We start from the raw sequence: 18026 nt of genomic DNA, 5'->3' as shown, positions 1-18026 counted from the left end.
GGAGTTTAGGGACCATGACTATTGTAGTCAAAGGAGAAGTCAAATGAAGAAGGCGAAATAACTCCAAGGGAACAAACTTTCTTTATGAAAGGATGGACATTGGAAGGGGTATTTGCAAGAAATATCTTACAATGTCAAGAACACACCTTTCGAAGGTGTTGTAAATTGTTCTTGAAAGGTTTAAAACAGTTGGTTCTTCTACTTGTATGCTTGATTCCGTATTAGTAACTATGTTTTACAATTGTTGTAAAAGTGTGGCTAATAAGAAGTAGAAGATTAATGAGAAAAGAGAAAGTACTTCACATTCAGAACGTGAATAAAATATAAATCTCTGCGAAAGCAGGTAGTACTTACTTCCTCATATGAACTACCAAAGAAATTGGAAAAACAAAGATTGTCTTTACATTCCAATTTGAATAAGGAACTTAATTCCGTCACTATAAGAGATGGATGTATGATTTGTTTGACAAAACATTGTTCTTTATTAATGAATGATTGGATTATTGTAATCTGATTGATTGTCTCTATAATACATATGATATGGTAGTGTTAACTGTTTAGAATATAACGATGCTTAAAGCCCAAAAGGTTGCAAGGTAGTGACTAATCCCATTGAGTTGTGACACCTTCAAATCATAAATTACAAGTTGGTCATAGATGGATGCTTTGGATCATTAGATCCGGATCCAATGTCTTCTTGTTAAAATTGTATAGAGGTGAAATGTTCGAATCTTTATTCTTTTGAAAGGAAGAAAGAATCACAAAGTCGTTAAGGTTAATTCACTTAGCTATTAGTGGCACTTGTCCACAACATAATACTACTCATGTTGTATGACATTCACCGAAGATTTCTACTGTTTATTTTGAATAAGCATAAGTCCGAATACTTTGCAAAAGGTTTCAAAGAATTCAAGAATGTAGGTTGATGAGTAAGACATCTAAAGTATTTACGTCCTTATATTTGATCCAAGGAAAAATAACACTTTAGAAGAATTTCCTTGAAAGATATCAAGGAAGTAGCATCAAATACCCATACATAGGATATATACTTCAAAGACAATATGATTTTCAATTAGAAGATCTTCCAAAATTTTCATGATTCAATAGCATGTAGTTGGAAAGAAAGACAAGTGTTAAGCGTGTTAAGATTTGGGGTTGTGTGCTAATAAGCAATATTTGTTTGAGAACAATCTTGTGGCATATCCTTAAATTAACCTTTGGATATCACTTCTATAAACCAACTAACAAATGTTATTTGTTGGGTAGTTCATTGAGAGACAAGATGATAATCAACAAATATAACAACCTAGTTCCTACACCACTAGCTCCAAGGTAGTTGAGAAGGATCCACAAACCGTCTCAGTTAAATGGTTTGAAACTTATGACTATGTCATAGAGTTACACCTCTTAATTCGAAAGAAATAAGAAAGAAAATCTTTATGACTACATTGAATGTATATACGACATATGCTCAAGGAAATGGTATAATACCATCTGACCTGAAATAGTGAAACAGTCATAGCTAATTGGTAGCTTAAGGTGACTACAATCAACAATATTGGTTGACTTGGAAGAAACCATCTTTGACGTAGTCTTGGTTTCCATTAATTCAAAGATTGCTAGCTACAACTAAACGGTGATTCAATGTTTGGACAAAATATGGGTTTTCGAAACCATTATCAGGATAGTCTTGATAATATATGTCTAAGACTACGAATCACAAGACGTGTAAGTTGTAGAGATCCATCCATCATGAATCTTAACAAGCTGGTGGGAGTTATAAGCATCTTATAAGAGAAAGATCAAATTGTTTGATTTCTCATAAAGATGTAAATGAATCTTTTGTTTTCTAGGTTTACAAAAGATTAGTGGGAGTTAATCATATTCCTAAATTTGAACATCTATATGATATATTAATTTTGGAAATGAAAGGAATTCTTCTTCGTTAAAGTTATGATTTTAAACATTCTATAATGATAGAATGTATATGATAGACATAGTCTATATATATAGGATGGAAATTTATAATGACAGATTTCCAGATATAATTAGATTATCTCAATCCCTAGACGATAGATGTAGCAAGTTTCTCAAATGAAAGGACAATTCTAGTCAGACTGGGAGTTGCTCTTCTAAAAGGGAATGTACCCTTTTGACTCCCAAAGAAGCATAAAGCGTAAATAGAATCCTTTATGCATATGCAGAAAGGTGATTTACGTATTTCATATTGTTTGAAAAACATTGATATGAGTTGTGCCAAGATCGATACCAGACGATATCAGTGCAAGCCCAGGATCAGAACCATGGCAATTGTTAAGTGAGTACTTAAGTATTTAAGAAATACTAAAGGATAGATTCCTCAAGAATGAGTAAGAATTAAAGTAACGCAATGGAAGCGTAAATCTATTAGATTATGAATCTAATATCGTATCCATCATTGATGTCTCTTCATTTTGAATGAATTGATAATTGGATATCTCTTTATTATGACTAAAAAGATATTTGGGTGGAAACATTAAAAGTAATGACTTTAGTGTGTTCCATCATGCAAAATATATAGAAGCTTACAACACTGTCGTTTGGATGGGAAACTTCATTTATGAACTCTCCATTCGGTTCCAACTAGAAAGTGTCTCTAGTGTACCTACACTACGACACTAATGGGGTGATAGCTCAAGCCAGGGAATCATGGTCTCATCAAGATCCGAACTCAAACGAGAGATTGAACCACATGATTGGGAATCATGTATAATAGTGACGTCGTTATTCTCAAGGTTGCTTCTATGGATAACATATAGATATCCATTGTCCTTGATAAGACAATCATCCCAAATTCCCCATTTTCTTGGTCACCTTGTTCTCCTCTCGGCCGCCAGAATCCCCACTACTTCATACCATTCCAATAATTACACTTTTGTCACCCTTGCTAGTCCCAACAAGAGTTGAACTCAACCACACAAAATATAGTTTCCTTTTCATTATCCAATCTCTGAATATACCAATAAAAACAATATGAAATGATATATGCATATAATTATCAACATTATCGCAACATCCACATTATTGAAAATAACAATAATATATCAGAGTTCAAAGACAAAATAGTTACATCAGTTATAAACATATTAAATATAACTCATATTTCACAAAGTTTAAATAAGACAAACACCCCAATAATGGTAAGTTCCCCAAGAAACCCTTCCAAAGCTAAAACGAAGATCTACGTCACTACTAACAAAGCTAAACTTACTAATCACTCCTAAGTATGTGTATTTCTTCTATTCTATTCTCTTTTCTAAAATCTTTCTCTAAACATATATAATATATACACACACTTACATACATATTATATTTACACCAACCTCCACGTAAAAAAAAATAAAAAAAATTTTGAAAAGAAAATTAAAATAAAATAAAAAAGCACATACTTGCATGCATAGCATGCATTTCTCAAACAATTCACGTTTGGAAACAGTTGGAGGAATGTCTTATTTATACTAAAAGATGGCGGCTGCAAAACTTGGAGATCTAGTAAAAATAATTACAAATAAATATTGGTCATTACCCTAGTGACACTTGTGAAAGTAATATAGATTGTAAAAGTAACGGGTTAAAGAAATATTGGGATGGACTAATAGCTAAAACTGGGCCAACATATTTGATCCAAAATTAACAGTGAGTCCCAATAGCAGAAAATATAAAATACGGGTTCTCATGCCTAGCGATTATATTGGATGATCATGTTTGATCTGAAAGATACGTGATCTAATTCGAACATGGACATAATCAGATCCTCTAACTCTTAGAGTTTTTATAATTTAGGATGAATATGGACATAATCAGATCCTTTAAGTCTTAGAGTTTTTATAATTTAGAATTGACTTACGGCGCAAGTAATCATAACTTTTAAAAGGATGTATAATATCTACTTCTAAATATCCTCTATCAGCTGGAACCAAAGGGCTCACTTGGAGATCAAAAAGAGCATATGGCAATGAGGCCTTCATTGCAGAACAGATATTTGAGGAAACATCGGCAAAGTTCCAGATGTCTTGCTGTGCTTCTAGCTTCTACTCTATCAAGTGTGAAACTTTGAATGATTTATTACAATGACAATAGCCATGCTTATTTGATATTCGATAGTAAAATACGAAGCATTTCGATCGTTATGTTAAGATGTAATGCCGAATCCAGTCAAGCAAAATACATCTAACCTTAGATGGCAACACATAATTTACAATAGAATCTTATATTTGGCAATTTTTGCATCTTATTGCAATTCATAACCAAGCAAACGACATGCGTTTTATTTATATGCAGTTTCAAGAGGTCCTAATGCATTGCATTGGATACTTGAAATACATAATCTAATGGGACATTTATGATCGCACATATCTATAACACATGTTTAACATACTTTTAAAACCCGTGGCATCGCAGTCTTAACTACTAGTAATTACCTATAGCATTTTAGTGACCAAGCGCTTATTTGGTTACATTATATTTTATTTATATATGAACATACGTGGTAAATTTTTAGTTTTTTTTTTTCTGAGATCGTTGGTCATCCTGCAGTCTTTAACTGAAGAAATTGTTTTGGTGTGTAAAGCCTAAAGAGGTTGAAAGCGCTGATGGAGGATACGAAAGCCATTACGATACATGCTGCATATCCACATGTCAAAGCCCCACCAATTTGAAAGCAAAATCTTGTATATTTGCTGCACAACTTGATCCATTGAAAATCTTCTTGCCCTGTTACTGCTAAAAGTGAAGCCTGGAACGTAGCTGAGTTTGCACCAAATGTGACGTACACTGCCATCTGTTTAACAAAATGTTGGGTTTTTGTTATCCTGAAACAAATTTTCCATTTATATGCTCTGTAAATTAATACGCATTAAGCAGACAGAATACATGGTTGTTAAAAGAAACGAACCGAACTTACTTCGAATCTTTTTTTCTTTATTTTAAACGAATTTAATGGCCAAAAAAAATACATGATCCGTATCAAAATAATAACAAAAAAGCACAAAAATTTATTAAATCAAGCCAATTTCTAAAGAACCCTTTTAATATGCTCTGATTGTTAGTATCATGAAATTTTGAGGAAAAGCATAGTATTACCTTATCTTGTGGACTGATGAAAATTTGACAATGCCCTCGAAAAAGGGTACAAACAGCACGCTCATATTTTATTGAATTTTCGGAAAATATTGGAAAAATGTGCCATATTTTCTAACACTACAAGTTTGCGTGATGAATTGTAAAACAAATAAAGTCTGGATTGTGGATAGTAAATAAACAAAAATAAAAATTTCATTTGACATTTGTCACGCCATACATCAATTGTAAAAAAATATTTTGTCAATATATGACAATAATATTGGACATCACGGTTCAAAAACATTAAATTTGACACAATACTTCACATTGTCATATAATCCATCAATTATAGTTTAACTTTTATAATTTGTCATTCCCATTAAAAATGCTCTTACGTAAGAAAATAGAAAAAGGGCTTGCACACTTACTTACGTAGATGTTTTAAATATGTTATATAATTCTTTTATTATCAAAACCATGCTTTAGGAGGATTCAACTTTCATCCTTTGATAAGTAATAGAGAGGTTTGGTTTACAAATAAAAATTTTTGTAAGCGCTTGGGAATAAAGACGATCTTAGCTTTAAGACTAGCACGCATATATAATATGCATCAACCAATCAGTAAACCCCACAATTTCCTCTGATCGTATCATATCAAATCATATCAAATCATAGTCCCTTTCACACCCTCCAACTCACAGAGCCAATTGCGTCAAATGCCCCACAAAACATTAACTTCCTTTCCCATGTTCGATTATCTTTCTTCTCTCTCTACCACCACATAACAGGGAAAGAAGGAGATAGGAGGAGGGATGCCCAACGTGTACGGGAAATTTCTCCCACTAATACTATCACAACCAGAGTACCTCTTGATATAAGTATATATATGATGTATGTCACTGAGTATTACAGTTTAGTAATATTCCTCTTATTTGTAAGTGAGAGATTTTAAGTTCGATTCTCGTCAAAAGTGAATTTGAACCACATTATTGCTAACTTATTGTGAGACTAAACTAATCTCTCTCCCTTTTAATGCAGATAATATTGTTTGTTCATGAAAAAAGAAAAAAAATATATCCATGTATAAAAAAAAATTCCGCCCATGGTACACAGAGACTAGCCAGGGAGGGCCACTGGGAGGATTTTCAAATGAGTGAGAGAGTGAGTGAGAGAAAGGAGAACTTAAATTAATGGGGAGAGTCCTTTAGCGGATGACTATATGGTCTTAAATTAACGGGGAAAGTCCTTCAACGGATGATTATATGGTCTTAAATTAATGGGGAAAGTCCTTCAGAATGACTATATGGTCTTCAATTCTTGGGCCTTAGGCACCCCAAGCACCAAAATAAGAAAACAAAAATAAAGACTACTTATCGCCGTACCGAAACAATGAACAAATGGTACAATCCAAATAGTGCTTCCCATCCCGTAATCTTGTTGTGTCGTGGACTCATAAAAGATACTAGCATATAACTACACATTTTGTATGTGTTAATATTTTTTATTTTTGTTTTTAAAATGAGGAAGAATAGAGGGAAAAAGAGAATGTGGGAGTCGGAGTAGTCAGAGAAGTTTATTTTTTATTTTTTTATTTTTTTATTTTTTGATATTAGGTATATGCTAAAACCACATGTAGATGAGACTTAAATAAAAAACAGCAAGATTTGGTTACTCTCCATAATTTTGTTGTTGGGATAGAAGATGTATTTTTATCCTCTTTTGATTGACAAATAGGATTTTGTTAATAGGTAGTTTAGATTGATAAAAATACTACAGAAATGAGAAACAAAATATACGAACGTCAGGGGAAGGAGTAATACCTGATCCAACAAGAAACAAATCCAAGCTAGGTATATATTAGTCCGCACTTTCAAATTTGGTTTGAAGCAAGCTGACAGAGAAGATTTTCCAACTTGAAGCAAATTATAACCCGCAGCCACCGAAACTACATAAACCAAAAGCCTAACAAAGAGGACAAAATATTGAATAGAGCATATAAGCTGAGGGACTGCAGCAGATAAACATAGAAAAAGAAAAATTTTAAGAGATCTTACAAGAGTGCATTCAAATCTCTGAAGGTGGCTTTTCGATAGAAGAAAACTACATATTTGGTTTGGGAATCAAATCCTACTAAACATGCAGTAAGGACTAGTATTAAAACTGCAGAAAGCCTTAGAAAAGCCTCCGTTTCTGCCATGCCATACTTCATTTTCTCTGACTGAACAATCTGGTTCATATTCCTTCTTCTCGTTGCTCCATGACTTCATTTATTGGAGAGGATGAATGGAACATAGGGTTTGGAGAGCACAACAGTTCTGGACCAATGGTATGAAAATTTCCACGTTGTCCACGAAAGTGACAAGTCCCACATACTAAAGACAGTAAGTGAAATAAAGTTTTTTTCACCGAAATACAGCTGATTTATGGTTTAGCCTCATCACCCTATAAACTTAAGTTTTTCAGATGAAGTGGGATTACATATATGTTCTATCAAATTAGTTAAGATTCAGGCTTTCTACTGTAAGGATACTTTCATACGTTATTGATACAATTAGAACTATCTATATTTTAGATCCTTATTCAACGTTCATCTGTGAAAAAAAATCCATCTAAATTAAAAAAATGTTTGGTCATATAAAATGTGAATGATTGATTATATAAAGCTGAAATGAAATGCAGATAATTAAACAACTTTCTAATTACTAATTGGAGCGATTTCTAACATTCAAAGAGAATTCAGAAACTAAATAGTTCTTATTGTTGAATCACACCTTCAAAAAAATAAGACGCTAATAATATCGTTAAAAGGTCTATATCAAAATTTATAATTAGACAAGATGAGAGAGGGAAAAAAAAGCTCTTCCTACGACTCCGTGCCCCTTTCTCACATTCAGAAACCTCTAAAGCTTTGAAACCCTTCCTGCTTCCTTGCTCCGGCTTGGGGTCGGCGGCATCCCAGTGCCCACCCCTCCTCCCTCTTCTCCTTTCTTCCACCCTTTGAACCCTTCCTTTCTCCCCTTCTCTACTTGTTTTTCGTCCCCTTTTCTTCCACCCTTTATTACCTCCATATCTCCCCTTCTCTCCCTCAGTTTTCCCCCTACCTTCTAATCTCCTTTTCCCCCCGACTCCAAACCACCATGGTTGGTGATTTGGATTTTTTTTTTATGCATTCAACTTTCTCATTTCTGAGCATTTTGTGTCTCAGGTTGCTCTGTGCTTGGTCTCAGTTGTCCTTGAGTTTATCTTAAATCTGGCTTCTCTACCTTGGTCCTTTCCAAATATCGCTCCTCACTATGAATTTACAAACCATCCACCCTTGATGCTCGTTTCATTGGGTGTCTCTTCTTAGGATCTCCTACAGAGGTGCACTTTGATGGCTTGTAGCATTTAAAGTGCATTTTGCACTATCTGGTAGGGTTATGGAAGCGCTCTCAGCACAGGTAGCTTGCCTACCCCATTTTCCATTCATCCACTTGGTTCTTCAACCCTTCTTTCGGATGATGGCGACAAATCTACAGTGGCAGTGGTGCTGTTTTTGTGGAGGTGGCTACTTTACATTTTTATGTCTATGCATTTCTGGTTGTTAGTTGCGTTGGGCTGCATACTTTGGGCCCATTTCATTGTAATCTTTTTTATGGAGTTGGGCTTTTGCTTAGTTATTCTGAACTCTCTTTTTAAGTTATCCTCACCTTGTACTAGCTTTATTTTTTTAATAAAATTTACTTTGATTAACCAAACAAAAAAAAAAAAAAAAGACAAGATGAGGGCAGTTGGAATATTTGTCATGGTCTATAACTGATTTACAGTTAATAATTCTTAAACAAAAACAGTAGAGTGGGTGGAAACTTTTGGAAACTCAGCGTGGACGTATTTTATGTTATTTTAATAATAAAACAAATAAATAGACTTAATAACTCAACTCCACTGCTCGGAAGGAAGGAGTTTACCTGCCCCTGCTGCCAACCCGTCATAATCATGAAAGTGTGATTGTCAAGGCCCAAGGAGCTTCAATATATAGTAGGATTAAAAGTCTCAAACTATTCAAGATTTTGATTGTTCATGCCCAACGGTACCAAGCGTGTCATTTTCATTCATAAATGTGAGATTAATATTAAATTTGTGATAAGGATTTTGCAACCTGCAAAAATAGAGAGCAAAATACTTTAAATACTTATAAGAGTACAAAGTAATTGTAGCATATAAGGCTCTAGCAAAGTCATTCTCTACAGGGATTTAATGAATAATTTGTATTAAACCAAATCTTAATTAATTATTTAAAAAAAAGTTTGAAAAAATGTTAATTTTGTAATTTCAAATAATAAAAACGAACTTAATAGAAAATAATTAACTAAGTGCCAAAATAAAATAAACTAAAAAAAAAGATTTTTGAAAATTAAATTGTAAAAGCCTAGGATTTCACCGTCACCTTAACAATCCTATGTAATTCTTTCAATTACTTATGAATTACACATGCATATTTTGAAGGTTTGGTTTTCCTAAAATGTGCCTACTTGGACCTCTAACATAGAGTGTATATCAAACATGCAACCCGTATGTGGTATTCAGATCAAATATAAACATACATGACTCGTTAAGTTTTGTGAAACCTTTTGAAAAACCATACAACCCCTAAGACGTGGTATTCATCCTAAGTGAACTTGCACATAATAATCACAAGAAGCCTTCATCAATTTCAGGGACCAACCTCTTACCAAAATTGTGACATCCCACATCACCCAAGGGAGTGATCCTTAAATGTATATTCTCATCCCTACCTAGCATGAGGCCTTTTGGGAGCTCACTGGCTTCGGGTTCCGTAGGAACTCCGAAGTTAAACAAGAAGGGGGCTAGAGCAATCCCATGATGGGTGACCCACTGGGAAGTTGCTCGTGAGTTCCCAAAAACAAAACTGTGAGGGAATGGTAAGCCCAAAGCGGAAAATATCGTGTTACGGTAGTGGAGCAGGCCCGGAAAGTGGTCCCGCCCAGGCGGGGATGTGACAAATTGGTATCAGAGCCTATCCCTGGTCGTGGTGTGTCGACGAGGACGTCGGGCCCCTAAGGGGGTGGATTGTGACATCCCACATCACCCAGGGGAGTGATCCTTAAATGTATATTCCCATCCCTACCTAGCACGAGGCCTTTTGGGAGCTCACTGGCTTCGGGTTCCGTAGGAACTCCGAAGTTAAGCGAGAAGGGGGCTAGAGCAATCCCATGATGGGTGACCCACTGGGAAGTTGCTCGTGAGTTCCCAAAAACAAAACCGTGAAGGAATGGTAAGCCCAAAGTGGACAATATCGTGCTACGGTGATCACTCCCCTGGGTGATGTAGGATGTTACAATCCACCCCCCTCAGGGGCCCGACGTCATCGTCGGCACACTTCCGGCTAGGGATTGGCTCTGATACCAAATTGTCACATCCCGGCACGGGGCGAATCACTTCCCGGGCCCGCTCCACCACCGTAGCACGATATTGTCCACTTTGGGCTTACCATTCCCTCACGGTTTTGTTTTTGGGAACTCACGAGCAACTTCCCAGTGGATTACCCATCATGGGATTGCTCTAGCCCCCTTCTCGCTTAACTTCGGAGTTCCTACGGAATCCGAAGCCAGTGAGCTCCCAAAAGGCCTTGTGCTAGGTAGGGATGAAAATATACATAAAGATCACTTCCTTGGGCGATGTGGGATGTTACAATCCACCCCCTTTAGGGGCCTGACATCCTCGTCGTCACACTTCCGGCTAGGGATTGGCTCTGATACCAAATTGTCACATCCTAGCCTAGGACAGATCACTTCTTGGCCCCGTTCCACCACCGTAGCATGATATTGTCCTCTTTGGGCGATGTGGGATGTCACAATCCACCCCCCTTAGGGGCCCGACATCCTCGTCGGCACACCACGGTCAGGGTTAGGCTCTGATAGCAATTGTCACATCCTGGCCCGGGGCGAATCACTTCTCAGGCCCGCTCCACCACCGTAGCACGATATTGTCTGCTTTGGGCTCACCATTCCCTCACAGTTTTGTTTTTGGGAACTCACGAGCAACTTCCCAGTAGGTCACCCATCATCGGATTGCTCTAGCCTCTTTCTCGCTTAACTTTGGAGTTCCTACGGAACCCGAAACCAGTGAAGGATTGTGCCCTGGCCACGGGCGGGAGCACTAACACTGGGGTGCAGGTTTATGAGCTCTCAATGCATCTCAATATAACATGTGGAACTCATGGCAACCAGTACGACAGTATCGAAGTTGCCTAACACATAACTGTAGTCATGCTATAACTCAATCGATTCAACTAATACCATAAACTCACCTGACCTTACCTGGGTGTCTTGAGTTCACCTTTGCACTTGAAAGCATTCCCAATAATTATATGCAAGTAATATACATATGGATATACCATGATGCAATCTAATACTCAACCATGTCGTAGCATTTTCGATTATAAACAATACAGTGAGAAGTGTACAATCAATAACGCCCTACTCCCAAACTATTTATTTTCAGGGATAATTATCCATGACAACCCAATTAACACTAATTTAACAAACTAATTCATAAAACTAAAACTTGCCTTTACCAATTTCCTTCGCATTACTCAATTTCCCAAGCAAGGCTTTTGTCTCAAATATTTTATGGCTACATCTAACGTCTCGTTAGACTGCCTACGTACCCTAGACAGGGATCAAGCCATTCGTAGTTCATATAGGTACTTCAAGCATTCACAATAATTATACGAAGGTAATATACCTAATAAATTTAAAAGTGTCGATAGAACTCTCAACAATATGTACGATAAAAAGGAAAAGATCCACTCACCTGGAGTCCACGCTATGATTCTCTAGCACACACATCGAGGCGTCCTGAATGATTGGTCCCTGCCACGAAGTCCAAAAGTGGACGGAAGATGGTCAATTTTGCCCACAAAGCCGGCGGGTGCCTAAAACTTTCCGACGTCGATTCGCCGTCTACGATGGTCCAACGAGGTCAAGGTTGGTTGGGTTTTGCTCCTGGGATGATGGGCTACAAAGCCCAAGTGGTGGCATCGGCCATCGCTTTGCCGATTTGCCGGAAAATCGAAAAGGGTGGCCGGAGCACCATTGATTTTCGTCAACTTTCGTGGCCTCAAACCGCCCCATACCATGGTTAATCAAGGTGGTTCTTGGGTGGGTTTTGTAGAGGGGAATGAGAGCTTCAAGATGGTGGTGGTGGCATCGAAAAACTCCACCGGAGTTGGCCGGAATCGGCCTTGGAAAATGGACCCGCAGTGGGTGCGGGTGGACGCGAACCACTTCCTTTTCTTCTTTTTTTTTTTTTTTTTTTTTTTTTTTTTTTCTTTTCTTTCTTTCCTCCCTCCATTTCTGATTGGGCTTCCCCCACAAAGTGGGGATTTAATTTAAATAAACACTAAACCTTGAATAACCAATTTCGAACGTCCGTAACTATACCGTTATAATCCGAACTCGCAAACGACTTTCGCCTATACGTTCGTACCAATGAGTACTATGAGGATATGCTAAAAGAATAAGTCTCACATCTCTCAAGTCAATGGTCAACGGAAGTCAAAGTCCTTGCCTCTAGGGCAATTTCGTAAATTCACGCTTTTAAAATAAAATAAAAACGTAAAATTTGGAACGGGTTGTCACAATACATCTCACATTAAAATTTAATATTAAATGACTTATTTACCTCACTATGCAATGACAATTTTGACTTTATTAGGTTTCAAAAAAAATAAAAATTTCTAAATACACTCCAAATCACTTTTAACGGATTATTTATCTTCTCAACTATCAAATTGTGTAATGGCACAACTAACCATTTGTACTTGCACCTCCATTTATATCCATCAATGTAAAGATGCAGCTTCGAATATCTCAAATTCGTTTGGAAGTGCAACTTCAAATATTTCAAATATTTCAAATATTTCCAAGAGTATACGTCTTAAAACCAGCCACGTAATAATCAAAATAAAATTCCCACACTGCAGAAATGAAGTTCGTGAAAGTCAAAACGAAAATTGCATACCATGAAGTTAAACTTATTGATAAGCTATTGCCGATACCCTACTTAAAGAAGGTAGACATTTGTCGATGCAAACTATACCAAGATGATTTCAAATCATCATTTTGAAATCATTTGGAAAACTCAGCGTTCAGATGATTTGAAATCTTTCAGCAAACTAAACATTCAAATGGTTAGATTTAGTCCCTGAAAATTAAAAATGAGTGTTATAAGATTTGAGAAATGTGGTGTGTATAGAAAATGTGGGTGTATGCACAAAATATAAGGTGCATATTGAGAATGTGGGGTGTAGGGGTATTATGGGAAAGTATGTGGGGTGTATTAAGATAATTTTTAAGTGAAAAAGCAAATGTAGGGTGTATTAAGTATGTGTGGTTTATTCAACAATTTGTGGGGTGTTAATATAATAAGCCAAGATAAATTTCTATATTAAATTAGTTTGTGATGGTAGTTTAGATAATAAATTTGGATTTAAAGAGATATTGATAGTTTAATTAAAAGTAATATGGGTGTAAAGAGTAAGTTGGGTGTAGAAAAAGGTTGTATGGGTTCAAATAAAATTCCCCTTTATTCTTTTATTCTTTTATAAAACTTGTACCAAATTATTGTAACTATTTATTGTATAACTTTGGCTAAATTTTTCGTCTTTAGATTATACGTGTTTTGAGATTGCTTCTGAAATGATTAAAATTGTTGAATTTTAGATTGAAAATATTTAATGATATTAGATTTTCTTTTGGTTTCAAAATTTTTCGGTTGTGAATATCTTTTGATGTGTAGTATGGTCGATAGATAGGTTTTATATTGTTTAGTTACTAAGTGTGATGTTTTGCACCGAGATTTTGTGTCGAACAATGTGGAAGTTGCGTTAGAAGTGATACTTATGCTTGTGATTTCGTGTTCAATTTTTGCACCTTCGGAACTTGAGCTGCTCTTGTTAAATTTGATAACAAACCAAACTACTTATTTTGTGAATGTAAGAAATAATAATGATAACCAGCTAACAAATTTCGGACTATCTGTGAAACTCTTTGTTGATAACTCTGTCTATTTTTTAACATTTTCTAAGCAGTTCTGTATATTTAAAATGATGATAAAAGTTGAACCCTTGGCCCTCACACCCCCTCCCACCCAGCCTTCCCGCTAGTCGGTTCATGGCTTCGCTACTAAAAACAGTAGACCAAATTTACTGTGCCAAAGAGCACTCAAATAAAATATGTGAAGCAGTTTCCATACCTTCGCGACAAATAGAGCACATAAATGCTATTGCAAAACCTCCTTCTTGAAAGAGATCATCAGTTAAGGTCTCTTAACATATATATATATATATATATATATATATTGCCACAGTACAGAGAATTATAAGGACGAAAGCAAGAGTTCCAAACCAATCGATCTCATTGTGCCCGAGTTATGCGAGCCTAAAAGAGAGAATAGATAGAGAATCCTAGGGCGAATCAGGATAGATCCAAAAAAAAGAAAAAAGAGGCTGTGGATGCTCTTTTATAGGTGACGGTCAAGTCTCTCTTGTTTCATGTTTTCATGTAGTTTTATTGAGGCCCAAATTATTGTATAAACACTAATTAAGGGCTTATTTGTTAAGTTGCTTAGTGAGGCCCAAATTGGGTTAATAACATATTTTGTTTTCTCTTGCTTCATCCACCCACCTACTTGGGGCTCGTTTCTTTTGCCTCGTGTGTTGATTATTTCGTTTTGAGGGGGAAATTTATGAAATACATAATGCATGAAGAATTGTAGTGGGAGGAAGGCGAAGAAACAAAACTAGATGACTAAAAATAAATTTGTTTGAAAGTGAAAACAGCTAAAATAATTTTTCATTTTTCATTTTTATTTTGTGTACCTTTCCTCATCAACCTATCTTTCATCCACTATTATTGTTCATACGTCTTTTCCTTCATATGGTTCTCCCATATTTCAAGTATAAAGAGTGAAAAGTAGAACTACAAACAAAATGATTAACAAAAGGACCTAAATGAATTGAATGAATCAAAACTTATAATTTACACGATTTAGATGATGAAGGTTTAAGATGTGTTGCTGGCAGTGCATTCTAGAGGGAGGCCTTGCGGGAATCGCTTTGTGTCTGCGCAGTAATTATAAACCATGTAATTCTTTTGCACCCATTGAAGCCTCTCTTGGCTTGTGGAGTCCAATTGTTGTGAGAGCAAGACAGAGCTCGTTGAGTTTGAATTTGAACTGCAAGAAGTAGAACCCGAAGACCGCCAAATGCAAGCATTATCAGCATTGAAATTCCTGTATGAAGCAGTAAAGGGAGCTTGGGACCAATCTGTCTTGACCAGACCTCCTCTAGTGGCCCAGTCATCAGCGTTCCAGAGGCTTGAATATATCCTCATGGACTGGTTCTTTGGGTATGGAACACCAATTGACTCCAAGTTCTTGAACTCTCTAATGGGTGTGCCATCAACATAGAGGCTGCAAGATAGAGACCAGAGAAAATTTTCAATAAGTCAGGAAATAAAAACAAGAACATGAAAACAAAAAAACAAGCGCTTCAATTTTTCCTGTTGTGAGGATGCTTGGTAGATTGGATAGGAAATTTTCCGATCTCACTATTTTATTAAAAAAACATTATATCCTGGTACCAAATTAGGAAGGCCTTATTGCATTTTCGTCTTTAGCGTTTGCATTGCGACGACTCAAAAAATAATGAGGAGTGCAAGTGCACAACGTATATATTGGAGTGGGGAATCGATATTATATATGCCAGTTTCAAATTTATTGCTCGACAACATCACATGTTACACTGTTAACAGAATTTTTTCTTTTTTTTTTTTTTTTTTTTTTTACGGATTATTCAGTCGAAAAAAAAAAGAGAAATAAGCATGAGTGTGTGTGGTTCAGCACTTACACAATATGTTGGGCATTCCAAAGGATAGAGTAGGTGTGAAAATCAGCAGTTGGGTCGAACCAGAGGTAGAATTGCTGCTCTTTGTTGCCTTTGCCTTGGCTGAATATATTGGTATGAACAATATAAGGGTCGCCACTAAGATTCCCCAAGAATTCAAAGTCTATCTCATCCCACGAAGACCCTTCTGAGCGCAACTGCAGCATACACAAAAGTTAAGGTTCGTGCATGCATTAGTAATTTGATTTAGCCTAGAAATCTAACTCTTGAGCGACATAAGCTAATATGTGTGGAGAATAGAGTCCCACATCCGGCATATGACAAAATATAATACAACTTATATAGGGGATATTCCACTCTTAATATCACCTAGGTCTTTTGTGATAAAACTCCAACTAAGAATAGGTGATTAAGTTGGGACATTATTGGTGATATTGGCGGGACATATGCATGGGCCTATAAATTAGTTTATCAATATGTAGGGGAACTAACAAATATGTGATAGCCAAAAAAAAAAAAAAAAGAACTAAGAAATATATGAAAATTAACAAGACGGAAAATTGTAACTTACGTAATAGGTAGTGACAGTGCCTGCAGAGTTACCAGGAACAAACTTAATTTGCATATCAATTTTTCCAAAAAGATATTGATTTGTGGATTGGAAGCCAGAGCCAGAGGACTTGTCAAGTGAGAGAGTAAGAAGCTCGCCGTTGTTTAGTATCTTACCGTGGCCATCACCCCATGTAACCTGAATATCCTGGTAGAAGTTTCCAGCAGAAGCAACCATCAAAGAGGTAACCATGAGGGAAAATAGCAGAATACAACTGGAAGAAGATAAAAAAGCAGCCATTTCTCAAAGTACTTGGTCTTAGAGGAAGAAGCTGTTAAGGATTTGTGTAAAGGCAAGACAAAGTTCTGCTTTGAGTTGATTGGAAAAGGGTGATCTCAGTTGTGGTATTTATGGAGCATTGAAACTGCATGCGCGTGCTGGAAGGTTCTTCATTCTCAATAGTCAATATTTGATAATATGAAGAATTGTAGTTGGTAATCAGCGTGTGGGGAAAAGGGAGAAGGCTAGATGTAGCCAGCTGGATGCCAAATATGTTTTTTTCTCCATCATTTTCATGCCAAATATGAAAAGTGGTTTGGTTCCACAATGCTATATTTTCCATAGCTATAGCCAGGGAAGGCTGTGCCCAAAATTTGGTTTACTCGTTAATTATAATAATTGCGTCCGATTGTGATTGCAATGTTTTATATAGTTTGATTTGAGTGTTTCTCATACCAACAACTGTTGTGTTGAACAAAACTAACAAGGAAACTAGTTCAATTCGATTTTCCTTTCTTACCGTCCTATTTTTAAGTTACCCGGTTCCTTATTTCTCTTTTTTCCTGTTAAGTAAAGATGCCATAATTATTCCAAAACAAAAATGGAAATCAGCTGGTGCGAGACAATGGTCGTCTACGATTAAGCCATCTAGTAATTTCCGCACGTAATTATATTTGTCAGAAGTGTCGCTTCAAAACTTTGACAATCTAGGGAGTTCGCCTTTTTCACATGATTCCTACATACTGATTGCACAACTAAGAAACTATTGGCGGCATAAAGTCAGTCCACCACCTCATCCCCAAACCATTTTCAGTCCATGTTTTTTTTCATAGTTAATTTAATTACGCTAGGTGGATAAGCGGAATAAGGTTTTATCTGAAACGTCCTGCAACTTAAACAAATGTTCGACCTATATTTTTCATTTCGACATCAAACTAGCATCATCAAGGTTCTACACCAAGTTCCATCCCTTAATAGACCATGTCAAATGTTTGAGTTTTTTTTTTTATAGTTTCAAACAATTTCTTCTAGATGCTTGCCAAGTCTAGCAAGCAGGCCGGCCTGTAGGCTATTTTGCGCCAATAGGATGGGATTCTCTCCCTCTCTTTTTCCATTCCCTTCTCTTCTAGAATTTTTTTTTTCTTCTTTCTCTCTCTGCAAAGATGATATCTTGCGTATTTAAATAGA

At 36.2% G+C, this 18026-nt stretch overlaps 2 protein-coding genes across 2 annotated transcripts; both read right to left on the bottom strand.

The window, feature by feature from the left end:
- Positions 1-4228: 4228 nt before the first annotated feature.
- Positions 4229-7379, bottom strand: LOC137736498 (CASP-like protein 2C1). The gene is made up of 3 exons (XM_068475762.1): positions 7155-7379; positions 6921-7062; positions 4229-4819 (listed from the first exon to the last, which is right to left on the bottom strand). The coding sequence occupies exons 1-3, from the start codon at positions 7334-7336 to the stop codon at positions 4565-4567; spliced, it is 579 nt and encodes a 192-aa protein (XP_068331863.1). The 5' UTR covers positions 7337-7379; the 3' UTR covers positions 4229-4564.
- A 7566-nt stretch (positions 7380-14945) lies between these two features.
- Positions 14946-16920, bottom strand: LOC137737771 (xyloglucan endotransglucosylase/hydrolase protein 24-like). Its single transcript, XM_068477324.1, has 3 exons — positions 16581-16920; positions 16013-16206; positions 14946-15576 (listed from the first exon to the last, which is right to left on the bottom strand). Exons 1-3 carry the CDS (start codon positions 16857-16859, stop codon positions 15168-15170), a joined length of 882 nt encoding a protein of 293 aa, XP_068333425.1. The 5' UTR covers positions 16860-16920; the 3' UTR covers positions 14946-15167.
- Positions 16921-18026: the final 1106 nt, after the last annotated feature.

Source organism: Pyrus communis, chromosome 6, assembly GCF_963583255.1.
Source record: "Pyrus communis chromosome 6, drPyrComm1.1, whole genome shotgun sequence".
NCBI lineage: Eukaryota > Viridiplantae > Streptophyta > Magnoliopsida > Rosales > Rosaceae > Pyrus > Pyrus communis.
The sequence above is the reverse complement of the archived record's forward strand: the minus strand, read 5'-3'. Positions and strand labels throughout refer to the sequence as shown.